Source organism: Nannospalax galili, unplaced genomic scaffold (assembly GCF_000622305.1).
Source record: "Nannospalax galili isolate Female #2095 unplaced genomic scaffold, S.galili_v1.0 scaffold128, whole genome shotgun sequence".
Classification (NCBI taxonomy): domain Eukaryota; kingdom Metazoa; phylum Chordata; class Mammalia; order Rodentia; family Spalacidae; genus Nannospalax; species Nannospalax galili.
The window spans coordinates 163,945-179,504 of record NW_008360322.1 but is presented as its reverse complement, the minus strand read 5'-3'; the positions used below and the strand labels follow the sequence as shown (position 1 = coordinate 179,504).

At 37.4% G+C, this 15,560-nt stretch overlaps 1 protein-coding gene across 2 annotated transcripts in view; it reads right to left on the bottom strand.

Moving 5' to 3' along the window:
- The window catches only part of Stk32a (serine/threonine kinase 32A), a 164,206-nt gene that overhangs the window by 110,692 nt on the left and 37,954 nt on the right, over window positions 1-15,560 (bottom strand). For both annotated transcript variants that reach the window (XM_008825237.3, XM_008825238.3), the window contains exons 3-4: window positions 3,982-4,037; window positions 2,892-3,043 (exon numbers count right to left, since the gene is read on the bottom strand). In XM_008825237.3, the coding sequence (XP_008823459.1) occupies window positions 2,892-3,043; window positions 3,982-4,037 (208 nt within the window). The remainder of the gene's footprint in view (window positions 1-2,891; window positions 3,044-3,981; window positions 4,038-15,560) is intronic.

The window sequence follows — 15,560 nt, the reverse complement described above, 5'->3', positions numbered from 1 at the left end:
GGTGACTAGTGAGATCATAGGCCCTAGGGCAATCCACTACTGTTGTTTTGCTAAATGAACATGCCCTCCGACTGCCTTCTAAATTCTCATGTTTATAGCCATAGTGGAGTGCTGCTCTCAGGCTTCTTGAGAGCAGTATCTTATACCAGTGGACAGTGGTTAAAGGAGACACTCATAACTGACCAGTACCAAGAATATGGGACTGTAGAGTGCTCACCCTAAGTGAGATATGTGTATTACCCTCTCCAAGACTAAGAGGACATCATGGAAGAGGGGGTACAAAGAATGGAAGAGCTACAGGAGGGGGAGTTATGTTATAATAAGATATCTTCTGGACATGACATAGCTGTTGCACTTACGAACTCACTACTGCTGTGTTTACTTGTACAAGACCTGCATAACATTGGAGCTATCAACATTTCATCATGAGGTCCCACCTCTCCATGAGTAACTATAGATAGGTAATGGTGGCTTGGAGAAGAAGTATCACTTTCCTTAGTGACACAGCACTGATAATTTGCCTATGTCCCAGTAAGCAGCCTCCCACTCATGCTCATACAAGCTATCCTATTTAAACTCAATGGGTCTTTCTCTGGCTCTCTGGCTCTCTCTCTCTCTCATAACATGAATGTAGGAGGGAGGGGAACTTATTGGTTAGAAGGGTCTCATTCAGAGGAAGAATGAGAGTGAGTAATGGAGGGTAAAAATAATGAAAATTCACTGTATACATGTATAACACTGCTAAAGAATAAAAAGTAACTTTTCAAAAAATGGTTTCTGCTATACTTATGGGAATGCTCTTTCCAGGTTTTGTCTGCCCAGTGTGTGGTGGGGGGATTTCGTCTCCCTTCTCCACCATCAGTGTAGTGTGCCCAGTATTCCACCACAGGCTCCACCACTGAGAGGTGAGAACAAGGAAAGAACAAGAGACCCAGCTTATATGTCACACTATTGTCAGGCTAGCGGGGCGAGTGAACCCAGTGTGATCTGGATTGACAGCAACTTTACCAATGACAGAATTTCTTAACATTTCCTGCTTCATACATCTCTGCATTTATGTTTTATTGCCTGAGCCCATATAGCAAGGAGAGGCAAACCACGAAAGGGGAAAATGTTATGCGTGTTCTTATAAAAAGTTCTTGGCTCTAACAAATAAAAACTAGTTGGCTGAACTTTAAAGGAGGAACACATGACTTTGAACAAAGGGAGTGGATGAAGTGACAGCAGCGTGTCATTCTCAGTATGGGGAAAGAAAAGAAAAGAGAGAATCTCATGATCGCTAAGCAAGTAAAAAGGCTGCTGCCTACATTTTAGCACCTTACATTGCAGCATTTTGAAAAGACCACTCTAAAATACTGATTAATAAGTACACTGAAGCTGAGCCAAAATTAGACTCGTCTCAGGCCTGAGCAGTACAGAAACTATAATAGATCTATTTCTAAGCCACACAGAATCATCTTCTTTTCAACTGAGGCATGGAAGCATTCATCAAATTGTCTATTGCATGAACTCTATTAATTGAAGATGGACAGAGGCAGGCTTTATGCACGGATTCCTCCAGAAGAGTGTTGTCACACACACAAGGCAATCACAATTATTTTTCCATTAGCGCTCTTTGAATAAAGACTTTTATTTATTTATTTTTTGTTCTTGCTGGCAAGTGAGAACTTCTTGGTATGCATATTTAAATAACAGTCATACTGAATTAACTTTAAGAACTGGCTCTTAACATAATGGATGCCTTAAAATATAGAGCAAAATGAGAGAGAAACAAAAAACCTAATGCACAAGCAAAATGTTGGAGATGATAAACAGTACAAACTTCTCCACATCATCGAAGCCCTGGATTATGGAAATGGCTTTGAGAACAAATCACAGTTAATGTCTACTCCTTGACACATGAGTTATTTAAACCTGATGGATGAGAAAGGCAATACTAACTTTTCCAAGTCACAGATATATGTGGCTACTTACAAATATGCCTCAAAGAAACCAGTTTCATTTCCAAACATTTTAAGAAGAAGGTGTTTCCTACAAGTTACAAAGATAACCTTCATGTCCACTAGTAAGACCATGCTTGATGCCCAAAGTCCATGCCCCACAGCTTATCAGAAAACTCTATCTAATTAGTGGTAGGACATTTAAATACATTCCTTATTGGTTCATTTAATAGCAGTACTGGGGAGGCAGAGGCAGATAGATCTCTGTGAGTTCAAGACCAGCCTGGTCTACATGCTGAGTTCCAGGCCAACTGGGGCTACAAGAAGAACCTGTCTCAAAAAGACAAAAAAAAAAAAAAATGCTTTAACAAATACTGACCTTAAAATGAAGGAGAATATTTGCCTGAGGAGATGGCTTAATGGATAAAGCATTTCCTATGCAAGCATTAGTACCAGAGTCTGTATTCCCAGAACCTAATACCAGCACACCTGTGGGGGATAGAAGGCTGAGAGAGGAGAACCCCTAGAAGGCCAGCTATCCTGGTGTACACAGCAGTGACCTGTAAAATACCCTGTCCAAACAAGGTAGAAGGTGAGGACGAATATCCAAGGTTGACCTTCACAGCTGCATCCACACTCACTCACACATGCAATTGAACAAACATGTACACACATATGTACAATACACACATACACACACACAAAAAAAAAGATAAAAACTTCAGATGACATACTTGAGTAGCCTGTGAGAAGTCCAGAGTTTGATCCCAGCACAGCAATAAAACAAAACTTCTTTCTCATTATAAAGCCAAAGTCATGTAAAACCATTAAGGAAAACCCTAGTGAGAATTTATCAAAGCATGCCAAGTAATCAGGAGATGTTGATGTAACTGTGTCGTGTCAACAAGGGACACAGGAGTGTCCATTCAGAGGTCCAACAGAATCACTTACCACAGATTCACCAGGAAAGGATGCTCCAGGCCCTGCATGATCTGGAGCTCCTTAAAGACATTCCTCACTTCATTACGCTCCACACACTTCTGTTTATTCATGTACTTCATGGCATACATCTTCTTGGTATCATTCTTCTGCACGATGCAGACCTAACGGTGCAAACCAAAGTCAACAAGTGATTAGGGAGATGGCAGAGTGTGTCAGCCAGGGACAAAGCAGGACTTGTCCTTTAGCATGGCTTAGAGGCCTCATCATTCACAAATACTATGATGTTAAAGTGCCTACTTCCTTCTGAGTAAAGATTTCATTTTCTTCCCTCATGTAGTAGATCATCAATTGAATCTCTACTTTCTCAAATTAGTTTGCTTGCTTTTGCTTCTGGGGTTTTTCAGACACCTTTCAAATCTGCTTCCATGTCAGGAATCTTCCAATAAGAAAGAGCATCCCTGACTCCCCTTTAAATGACTGAAATGGAAGTTACTAAAACGTTAAAATGAACAACACTGAGCAGAATTTGTGTTTCCAGCCATAGGTGATGTAATGAAAAGGACTCTAAGCACTGGGAAACACCTACTGCAATACTGATGTTCTGAAATTGTTTCAGGGGCCTATATAATATTTGTCAAGATAGAATACAAGTTTAATATGAAATATCATTATTCTATCTTAAAATACGTCTCCACAGAGAAACTAATGGTCAGAGTTTGAGGTTCTTACCGTAACTCTGTGTATATTTTTCATAGTAAAGTTCTAGAAATGAAAACATGGTATAATTGTGGGAAATTGAAATTAAGTGGCTTCCTTTCCTCATGAAAGAATTAAGTCTCACATTAATAGTATAACTTATCAAAAAAAGAGCTTGGTGTATTTGCACATGAACCTGAAATCTTAATCTCCTCTGGGGTAGAGCGAAAACTCTGAGAATAACACATGGTTCATCATGTCACTGACTTTTTACATACTGTCCTCAAAAAACTTTTCTGAATTATCTTCCTTTATGATCCCAGTGCCACAACAATCACACCATTCCGGGACCCTCTGTCCGTGACTTATGTAACAGCAGGTAGTTAGTCAATTCAGTTCTCACCTTTCCAAAACTGCCTTTCCCAATGGCTCGTAAAATTTCAAAGTGGTCAAAGGTAACTGTAAAAGAAGAGAGAGAGAAGAATATCAGAAGTTATTATTGATGTTCTTTAATAGCTAATCAATAAGAAATAAATATCCAGCTAAATTGAAATACCTTGTTTAAAACAACATGCCACACTATCTTAAAACACCAATTTGTTCATTAAAAAATGACTTATTGGACACTAATTGCACGTTAATAATAGTGTTAGACAGCAATAACAGAATCTATCTTTACGAAGCCTACAGTCCGGTGAGGATCTACAAAGAAAGACACTTATGGATGAAATACTCACACAGATAAATGGAAAATTAAAACTCCTGCTGAGTACTAAGAAAGACAGAGGTAATGGGGCTCTAAGATCACAGGACATAGGGTTTGCCTGAAGACTTCAGGGTAGAAGAAACTTCTGAGACACTGTGAAGAGCCACATGGGTTCATGCAGTGCTGGAATACAGAAAAAAATTTCTGCTTGTTTATTTTGTCCCTATATCACTCTCTTGTGTCTAAATGTTTTCAATTCTCCCAAGTAGAAATATGTTTCAGCCATCCATTTGTAGATGAAGTCATCTCCAGGATAGAGAGAGCTAACAGATGATAATGTGTACACAAGTCCCCTGAAGTGGGCTTTGAGGCTGAGATGGCTTTCTACATTTTCTACATACATCATTTTAGAGCCACAGTGCCTTCCAGTAAAAAGTGATGTGTGTTGCCTGGGGCCAGCATGTTTCCTGGGTAAATTCAGAGGCAACAACTGAGCCTTGACTCCCCAAGCCTCATTCACCCTCCCAGCTCCCCAAGACCATTCCAATTCCTCCCTGTAGTCCCCTAGAGTCCTAAGGGCATTTTTCCATACCCACCTCCCATTGTATCCCTAGGCAGAATAGCCACCAGCTTCCTGGGGACAGCATCTTTCCTCAGCCCTGGTCTCAGGCCAACCCAGCCCCCAAATTCCTGAGGCCAGCATCCTTCCTGGATGGATTCAGACCATAGGAGAAAGCCTGAGAGCATCTGATCCTTATTCAACTTGAGCTTCTGTGGGAACTCCTGAGCAGCAAGAGGAAAGCCATTTGGCCCCTCCAAAATAAAATCAAAAGAGAGAAACTGCTGTTCATTTTCCCAGTTCTATGCTGGGTTACTATCTGAGAATCCCATTGGCCACCTTGGCCAACAACTCAAAAGAAGGTATCACCTGTCTGCCATTGTTGCTTGTTATGTAGCCTTTAGCTATGCATATAGACTCTTAAGAAATAGTTGGTCGAGATAAACCAATTTATTTTTACTCTTAAGGTCGTTTGATGATCTGTTCCTCAGGAGTATTATGGGCTTGGGAGGAGCCCCTGACTCTTCTTTTACCAGTTCCACTCCTAAAACAAAGACCTCTAGATAGGCTTACCGGATTCACCAGAAGGGCAAGTAGTGGGGAACGGGATCCAGACTTTAGGAGAAAGCCTGAGTGCATCTGATCCTCATCCGACTTGGGCCTCTGTGGGAACTCCTGAGCAGCAAGACGAAAGCAATTTGGCCAGTCCAATATAAAATCAAAAAGGAGAACTTGAAGCCTAAACCAACCAGCTCTTCATACCCAACAAGTAAAACACAAAGGCACATAAAGTTTACAAAAAGAAGCAGACCTAAACTCAACAAAGGAAGGCTTGAGTCTCACACAAGAATCAGAAACTACAAAAGAAATCCACATGTCACAGTAACAGCAAAAAAAAATAATAACATGAAAACCCAAATAACACACCCCCACCAAGTACCAGCACTCCTATAAAGGAGTACAATGAGAACCCCCTAGAGATAAAACAGTACATGGAATTCAAAAGAACAATTATAAAATCGATAAAAGAATTCAGTAAATTTAAGGAGCACAAAAACAAAGAAATCAAATAACTGAAAGAGGATAGGGATAAACTTCTGAATGAAATCAGAAAAGAGCTAGAAATATTGAAGACTACTCAGGCTGAAATGAAGAAGGAAGTGAAACAGTAAGCCAATTAGAAATGACAGGAGAAAGCCTCACCAATAGGATGAATGAAATGGAAAACAGAGTATCAAGACTGGAAGATAAAGTGGATGAATTAGACCACCGAAGCAAAGATTATGAAAAATTTAAGAAAACCCAAGAATAGAATATGCAGGAATTCTATGACACCATAAAAAGACCAAACTTGCAAATCATAGGCATAGAGGAAGGAGAAGAATCTCAGGATAATGGTATGGACCAGACCTTCAACAGGATTGTAGAAGAAAATTTCCCAAAATTAAAGAAAGACATGCCCATACAAATACAAGAATCATATAGAACACCAAATATACAGGAACAGAAAATAAACTCTCCACAGCACATCATAGTAAAAACACTAAATGTAAAGAAGAAAGACAATACTGAAAGCTGCAAAAGAAAAACAACAAGTCACATATAAAGGAAAACCCATCAGAATTACAGCTGACTTTTCAGTGCAAACTATGAAAGCCAGAAGAATCTGAACCAAATTATTCCAAGTTCTAAATGACCACAGATGCCAACCCAGATTACTTTACCCAGCCAAATGTCTATTACAGTCGAAAGGGAAGGAAAATTCTTCCATGACATAAATAGGCTGAAAGAATTCAGGTCCACAAAACCAGCCCTTCAGAGGGTTCTTGAAGCAAAACAAAAAGTTGAAGACAGGAACATCTATCCCCAAGGGGTTACAGAAAGAAACTTAATGAAGGTATAACTATGGAAAGGGACAGCTACCCCGAGTGTGAACAGAAAAATGACAGGATCAATACAAATCGTTCATTAATAACTTTAAATATCAATGGACTGAACTCCTCAGTCAAAAGACACAGACTAGTTGAAAGGAATAAGAAACAAAGCCCATCTTTTTGTTCTCTGCAAGAAATTCATCTCACTTTCAAGGATAGGCACCACTTTAAGGTGAAAGGATGGAAACGCACACACACACACACACACACACACACACACACATATCAAGAAAATGGTACTAAGAAAAAAGCAGGCATTGCAATTCTAATATCTGACAAAATAGACTTCAAACTAAAAATAATCAGAAGAGATAAAGAGGGCCACTTCATTCTGATCAAAGGAACAATTGACCAAGAATATATTACACTCATGAACATAGATTCACCAAACTCTGGTGCACCCAACTTCATAAAAAGAGTACTAGAGGACTTTAAGACCCAGATTAATCCCAACTCATTAATAGTGGGGAACGTCAATACCACATTGCCACCATTAGATAGGTCAACAGGACAGGGAGTTAACAGAGAGACATCTGAATTAAACAATACCATTCATCAAATGGGCCTAACAGACATCTACCAAAAATTCCACCAAAACACCAAAGAATATACGTTCCATTCAGTGCCCCATGAAACTTTCTCCAAAATAGACCATATACTGGGGCACAAAACAAGCCTCAACAAAAATAAAAAGATTGAAATAATTCCATGCATTCCTTTAGACCACCATGAAATAAAGCTTAAAATCAACACTGGAAGAAACCCTAGTAACTACATGAACACATGGAGATTAAACAACACACTCCTGAATGATGAATGGGTCAAAGGAGAAATTAAGAAAGAAATAAAAGTATTACTGGAACTAAATGAAAAGGACAATAAAAGACGACAATACCACTGGGACAAGTTGAAAGTAGTCCTTAGAGGGAAGTTTAAACCTCTAAGTCCCTTCATTAAAAAAATCAGAAAGAACGCAAATAAATGACTTTAAATAGCAACTCAAGACACTTAAAAAGTAACAACAAATGAAACCCCAACCCTGCAGACAAGAATAAATAAGAAAAATCAAACAGAAATTAATGAAATAGAAACAAAGAAAACAATACAGAGAATCAATGAATCCAAGAGCTGGTTCTTTGAAAAGATAAACAAGACTGACAGACCCTTAGCCCAGTTAACCAAAAGAAAGAAAGAGCCACCCCAAATCAACAAAATCAGAAATGAAAGAGGAAACATGACAACAGACACCAAAGAGGTTCAGAACATTATAAGGGAATACTTTGAAAAAGTATATGCTACTAAATTTGAAAACCAAAAAGAAATGGATGGATATCTAAAAGCATGGAAACCACCAAAACTAAGCCAAGAAGGGAACAACAGCTTAAAGAGACCCATGACACATAAGGAAATTGTAACAGTAATACAAAATACAAAATCTCCTGACTAAAAAAAGCCCAATAAGAGATGAATTTACAGTAGAATTCTATCAGACATTTAAAGAAGATCTATATCCTATACTACTTAATTTATTCAAAAAGATATAAATGGAGGGAGAACTTCCAAATTTCCTCTATGAAGCCAGCATCACTCTAGTATGAAAGCCAGGTAAATATACAACCAAAAAAGAAAACTATAGACCCATATCCTTAATGAACATAGATGCAAAAATTCTCAAAAAATGCTTGCAAACTGCATACAGACACACATCAAAAAGATCATCCACCATAATCAGGTTGGCTTTATTCCAGGGATGCAGGGATGTTTCAACATATGTAAGTCAATAAACATCATAAGTCATATAAATGGACACAAAGACAAGAACCACATGGTCATCTCAATAGATGCAAAGAAGGCCATTGACAAAATCCAATATGCATTTATGTTCAAAGTCCTAGAGGGAATTGGACTGGAGGGAACCTATCTCAACATAATTAAAGCCATATATATCAAGCCCACAGCCAACATCATTCTAAATGGAGAAAAACTGGAAGCATTCCTGTTAAAATCAGGAACTAGACAAGGCTCTCCAGTATCTCCAATCCTTTTCAACTACTGCTTGAAACGCTTGCAAGAGCAATAAGACATGGGAAGGAAATTAAAGGAGTAATAATTGGAAAAGAGATTAATTATCCATTTTTGAGGAAGATATTATATCTAAGAGATGCAAAAAATTCCACCAAAAATCTTCTAGAAATGATTAACACTTTCAGTAAAGTGTGAGGTTACTAAATTAATCTACAAAAGTCTGTAGCCTTTCTTTATACCAATAACAAGCAATCAGAGAAAGAGTACATGGAAACACTCCCTTTTACAAAACTGAAGAAAACAATAAAATATCTCAGAATAAACCTGACCAAAGACATTAAAGACCTCTACAAGGAAAATTTTAAATCTTTAAAGAAAAAGATTGAGGAAGACATCAAAAGATGGAAAGACCTCCCATGCTCATGGATTAGAAGAATTAATATTGTGAAAATGAGCATCCTACCAAAATCCATTTATATATTCAATGAAATGTCAATCAAAGTCCCATGCCATTTTCACAGAATTGGATGAAACCATCCCAAGATTCATATGGAAGCACAAAAGATATTGTATACCCAAAGCAACCCTGAGCACTAAGAGCATTGCCAGGGGGATTACTACACTGGATTTTAAGCTATATTACAGAGCTATAGTCATACAAACAACATGGTACTGGCACAAAAATAGACCCATAGTCCAATGGTACAAAATTGAAGACCCAAGTATGAGTAAATGCAATTTCAGCCACCTGATATTTGACAAAGAGGCCAGGAATATTCACTGGAGGAAAGACAGCATGTTCAGCCAATGGTGCTGGCAAAACTGGATCTCCACTTGTAGAATGAAACTAAACCCCTATCTTTCACCTTGTGCAAAAGCCAATGCCAAATGGATCAAAACCTCAATATAAAGCCTGAAACTCTGAAACTGTTAGAAGAAAACGTTGGCAATAACCTACAAGATATAGATGTAGGAAAAGATGTTTTAAACTGGACATTAATTGCTCAGGAAATAAGCTCAATAATCAATAAATGGGACCTCATTAAACTAAGAAGCTTCTGTACATCAAAAGAAGCAACCAAGGAAGTGAAGAAAAACCCACAGAATGGTAGAAAATCTTCACCAGTGACACATCTGACAGAGGTTTACCATCCAGAATATATAACAAACTCAAAAAACAAAGAATCAAGAAAGGAAGTAACCAAATTAAAAGACGGATTCAGGAACTGGACAGATAATTCTCAAAAGAAGAAGTAAAGATAGCTAAGAAGCATCATAAAAGTTGTTCAACATCATTAGTAATTAGGAAAATGAAAATTAAAATGACTTTAAAATTTCATCTTACCCCAGTCAAATGGGCTAAGATTAAGAGAACAAATGATACCAAATGATGGAAATGATGTGGGAAAAGGGGAACACTCGTCCACTGCTGTTGGGGATGCAAACTTGTTCAACCCTATGGAAAGCAGTGTAGAGAACTCTTAAAAAACTAGAAATGAACCTACCATTTGACCCAGTTATGCCACTCCTTGGCATATGCCGAAAAAACTCATCTTATTGCAGAGAGACTTATACATCCTTTGTTGCTGCTCTTTTCACAATAGCTAAGAGATGGAAGCAACCTAAGTGTAAACTGATGAGTGGATAATGAAAATGCGGTTCATTTATAGGATGGAGTTTTACTCAGCAGTAAAAAGATGAAATCATGAAATTTTCAGGTAAAGGTATCGAACTAGAAACTGTTATACTATGTAAAGTAACACAGACTTAGAAAAACAAATTACATATGTTCTCCATCATATGTGGATCCTAGCACCAAATCCTTAAAAATGAGTATGTATCCAAACATAACTACAGGAACCATGATAACGAAAATGAACAAGGGAGGTAAAGGAAAAAAAGAGTCTGAAAGAGAAGAACAATAGAAAACAGGTGTTAATAAGGGAGATATGGATAAAAATGAGGTTATTTTGATGGAAGGAGAGAGGGAGAGTTATACAAGGAACCTTGGGGATAAAGGGAAAGAACGAGCTCAAGAGAGGTAGGACTGTAGGAGAAGGGTATTATTAAGGGAGAAAGGGAGCACGATAGAGAGGTAGGACTGTAGGAGAAGGGTATTATTAAGGGAGAAAGGGAGCACAATAACGGGGAAACCATGATGGAGGGGTTAGACAATGTAAGAGATAAATAATGCCTAGCTAGTTTTAAAAAACAGAGGGAAACATATTAGTCCAACAACTTACTGACAAAATATACATACCAGATCAAGAAATATATGTCTAGGAAAGGTTTAACTGAGAACAATTTGTCTTTGCCCAAGATTTATCTACATGTGTTATCTAGTGTGTTATTTCACTGAGTATAACAGTTTCTAGTTCCATCAATTTACCTGCAAAATTCATGATTTCATCTTTCTTAACTGCTGAGTAAAACTCCATCATATAATAAACCACATTTTCATTATCCACTTGTCAATTGAGGGACACTTAGGTGGCTTCCATCTCTTAGCTATTGTGAAAACAGGAGCAACAAACATGGATGTACAAGTGTCTCTGCAATAGGATGAGTTCTTTGTGTATATAACAATGAGTGGAATAACGAGCCCAAATGGTAGATTTATTTGTAGTTTTTTAAGAGTTCTCCACACTGCTTTCCATAGGTGTTGAACAAGTTTGCAGCCCCACCAGCAGTGGATGAGTGTTCCCCTTTCCCCACATCCTCTCCATTATTTGGTATCATTTGTTTTCTTGATCTTAAGCCAGTCTGACTGGGGTAAGATAAAATCTTAAAGTGGTTTTAATTTGCATTTCCTTAATTATTAATGATGTTCAACATCTTTTAAGATGGTTCTTAGCCATCTTTACTTCTTCTTTTGAGAACTCTCTGTTCAGCTCCTTAGCCCATCTTTTAATTTGGTTACTTCTTTTCTTGATTCTCTGCTTTTTGAGTTCGTTATATATTCTGGATGTTAAACCTCTGTCAGATGTGTTGCTGGTGAAGATTTTCTCCCATTCTGTGGGTTTTCTGGTTGCTTTTCTGGTTGCCTCCTTTGATGTACAAAAGCTTTTGAGTTTAACAAGGTCCCATTTATTGATTCTTGACCTTGTTTCCTGAGCAATTGATGGCTGGTTTTAGAAAATCCTTTCCTACACCTACATCTTGTAGGTTTTTTGCCAATGTTTTCTTCTAACAGTTTCAGAGTTTCGGGCTTTACATTGAGGTCTTTGATCCATTTGGAACTGACTTTTGTAAGATGAAAGATAGGGTTTATTTTCATTCTTCTGCAGGTGGAGATCCAGTTTTGCCAGCACCATTTGCTGAACATGCTGTCTTTCCTCCAGTGAATATTCTTGGCCCCTTTATCAAATATCAGGTGGCTGAAATTGCATTTACTCATATTTGGGTCTTCAGTTTTGTTCCATTGATCTATGGGTCTGTTTTTGTGCCAGTACCACATTGTTTTTATAACTATAGCTCTGTAATAAACCCTAAAATCTAGTATAGTAATCCCCCCTGCATTGTTCTTAGTGCTCAGGGTTGCTTTGACTATCCAGGGTCATTTGTGCTTTCATATGAATTTTAGGTTTTTTCCACTTCTGTGAAAAATGTCATGGAGATTTGATTGACATTGCATTGAATCTATAAATGGCTTTGGGTAGGATGGTCATTTTCATAATATTAATTCTTCCAACCCATGAGCATGGGAGGTGCTTCCATCCTCTGATGTTTCCTCAATCTCTTTCTTTAAAGATTTAAAATTTTCATTGTAGAGCTCTTTAATGTCTTTGGTCAGGCTTATTCCTGAGATATTTTATTTTATTTTTTGAAGGTATTTTGAAAGGGATTGTTTCCATTTACTCTTTCTCTGATTTCTTTTTATTGGTATATAGAAAGGCTACAGACTTTTGTAGGTTAATTTTGTAAGCTGCCACTTTACTGAACATGTTAATAATTTCTAGGTGTTTTCTGGTGGAATTGTTGGCATCTCTTAGATACAGTACCATATCATCTGCAAATAAGGATAATTTGATCTCTTTTAAATTATTACTTCTTTAATTTCCTGCTCTTGTCTTATTGCTCTTGCAAGTGTTTCAAGCACTATGTTAAAGAGAAGTGGAGATTGTAGACAGCCTTGTCTGTTCCTGATTTCAAATGGAATGCTTTGAGTTTTCTCCATTTAGAATGATGATGGCTGTGGGTTTGTTATATATGGCTTTAATTATATTGAGGTAAGTTCCCTCCTGTCCAGTTCCCTCTAGGACTTTGAACATAAATGCATGTTGAATTTTGTCAAAGGCCTTCTCTGCATCTATTGAAATGACCATGTGGTTCTTGTCTTTGAGCCCGTTTATATGATTTATGAATTCATTGACTTATGTATATTGAACAATCCCTGCATCTCTGGGATAAAGCAGACTTGATCATGGTGGATGATGTTTTTGATGTGTGTCTGTATGTGGTTTGAAAGTATCTTGTTGAGAATTTTTGCATCTATGCTCATTAAGGATATGGGTCAATAGTTTTCTTTTTTGGTTGTATCTTTGCCTGGCTTTGGTATTAGAGTGATGCTGGCTTCATAGAAGGAATTTGGAAGTTTTCCCTCCATTTCTATTTTTTTGAATAAATTAAGTAGTATTGGATGCAGATCTTCTTTAAATGTCTGATAGAATTCTGCTGTAAATCCATCTGGTCCTGGGCTTTTTTTAGTCAGGCGGTTTTTTGTTACTGTTTCAATTTCTTTTTGTGCTATGAGTCTGTTTAAGCTGTTAATCTCTTCTTGGTTTAGTTTTGGTGGTTCCCATGCCTTTAGATATGCATACATTTCTTTTAGGTTTTCAAATTTGGTAGCATATAGGTTTTTAAAGTATTCCCTTATAATGTTCTGTATCTTTCTGGTGTCTGTTGTGATGTTTCCCCTATCATCTCTGATTTTGTTAAATTGGAGGTGCTCTTTCCTTCTTTTGGTTAATTGGGCTAGCGGTCGGTCAATCTTGTTTATCTTTTCAAAGAACCAGCTCTTGGTAATGTTGATTCTTTGTATTGTTTTCTTTGATTCAATTTCATTGATTTCTGCCCTGATTTTTGTTATTTCTTCTTGTCTGCAGGGTTTGGGTTTCGTTTGCTATAGCTTTTCAAGTATGTTGAGTTGCAATGTTAAGTCATTTATTTGTGTTCTTTCTGATTTTTGATGTAGATGTTTAAAGCTATGAACTTCCCTCTAAGGACAGCTTTCAATGTGTCCCAGAGGTTTTGTTGTGTTTTATTGTCCTTTTCATTTAGTTCTAGGAATACTTTTATTTCTTTCTTAATTTCTCTTTTGACCCATTCATCATTCAGGAGTGTGTTGTTTAATCTCCATGTGTTCATGTGGTGATTAGGGCTTCTTCGGGTGTTGATTGTAAGCTTTATTGCACTGTGGTCTGATAGAATGCATGGAATTATTTCAATCTTTTTGTATTTGTTGAGGTTTGTTTTATGCCCCAGTATATGTTCGATTTTGGAGAAGGTTCCATGGGGTGCTGAGTAGAAAGTATATCCTTTGGTGCTTGGGTGGAATACTTAGTAGATGTTTGTTAGGTCCTTTTGATATATGGTAGTGTTTAATTCAGATGTCTCTCTGTTAACTCTCTGCCCTGTTGACCTATATAATGGAGACAGGAGGGTATTGAAGTCCCCTACTATTAATGAGTTGGGATTAACTCAGTCTTAAAGTCTTCTAGTACACTTTTGATGAAGTTGGGTGCAGCAGTGTTTGGTGAATATATGTTCATGATTGTAATATCTTCTTGGTCAATTGTTCCTTTGATCAGAATGAAGTGGCCCTCTTTATCTCTTCTGATTAGTTTTAGTTTGAGGTCTATTTTTTCAGATATTAGAATTGCAATGCCTGCTTTTTTCTTAGTACCATTTGCTTGGTATATTTTTTTCCATCCTTTCACCTTCAGTTAGTGCCTGTCCTTGAAAGTGAGATGAGTTTCTTGCAGACAACAAAAAGATGGGGTTTGTTTCTTAATCCATTCACCTAGTCTGTGTCTTTTGACTGCAGAATTCAGTCCCTTGATATTTAAAGTTATTAATGAAAGATGTGTATTTAATCCTGTCATTTTTATTTCTGTTTATATTCTTGATATATCTGTACTTTTCCACAGTTATATCTTCATTGGATTTCTTTCTGCAACCAAGGAGAACAGTCATTCCTTTCTTCAGCTCTTTGTATTGCTTCCAGAACTCTCTGAAGGGCTGGTAGTGGACATGAATTCCTTTAGCCAATTTATGTTATGGAAGATTTTTCTTTCCCCTTTGACTATAACAGACATTTTGGCTGGGTATAGTAATCTGGGTTGGCATCTGTGGTCATTTAAAACTGGGAATACTTTGTTCCAGGCTCTTCTGGCTTTCATAGTTTGCACTGAAAAGTCAGCTGTAATCCTAATGGGTTTTCCTTTATATGTGACTTGTTGTTCCTCTTTTGCAGCTTTCAATATTGTCTCTTTGTTCTGAACATTTAGGGTTTTTACTACAATGTGCCGTGGAGAGTTTCTGTTCTGGTCCTGTCTGTTTGGTGTTCTATATGCTTCTTGTATTTGTATGGGCATGTCTTTCTTTAATTTTGGGAAATTTTCTTCTGTGATTCTGTTGAAGATCTGGTCCATGCCATTATCTTGGGATTCTTCTCCTTCTTGTATGCCTATGATTTGTAAATTTGGTTTTTTTATGGTGTCACAGAATTCCTGTATATTCTATTCTTGGGTTTTCTG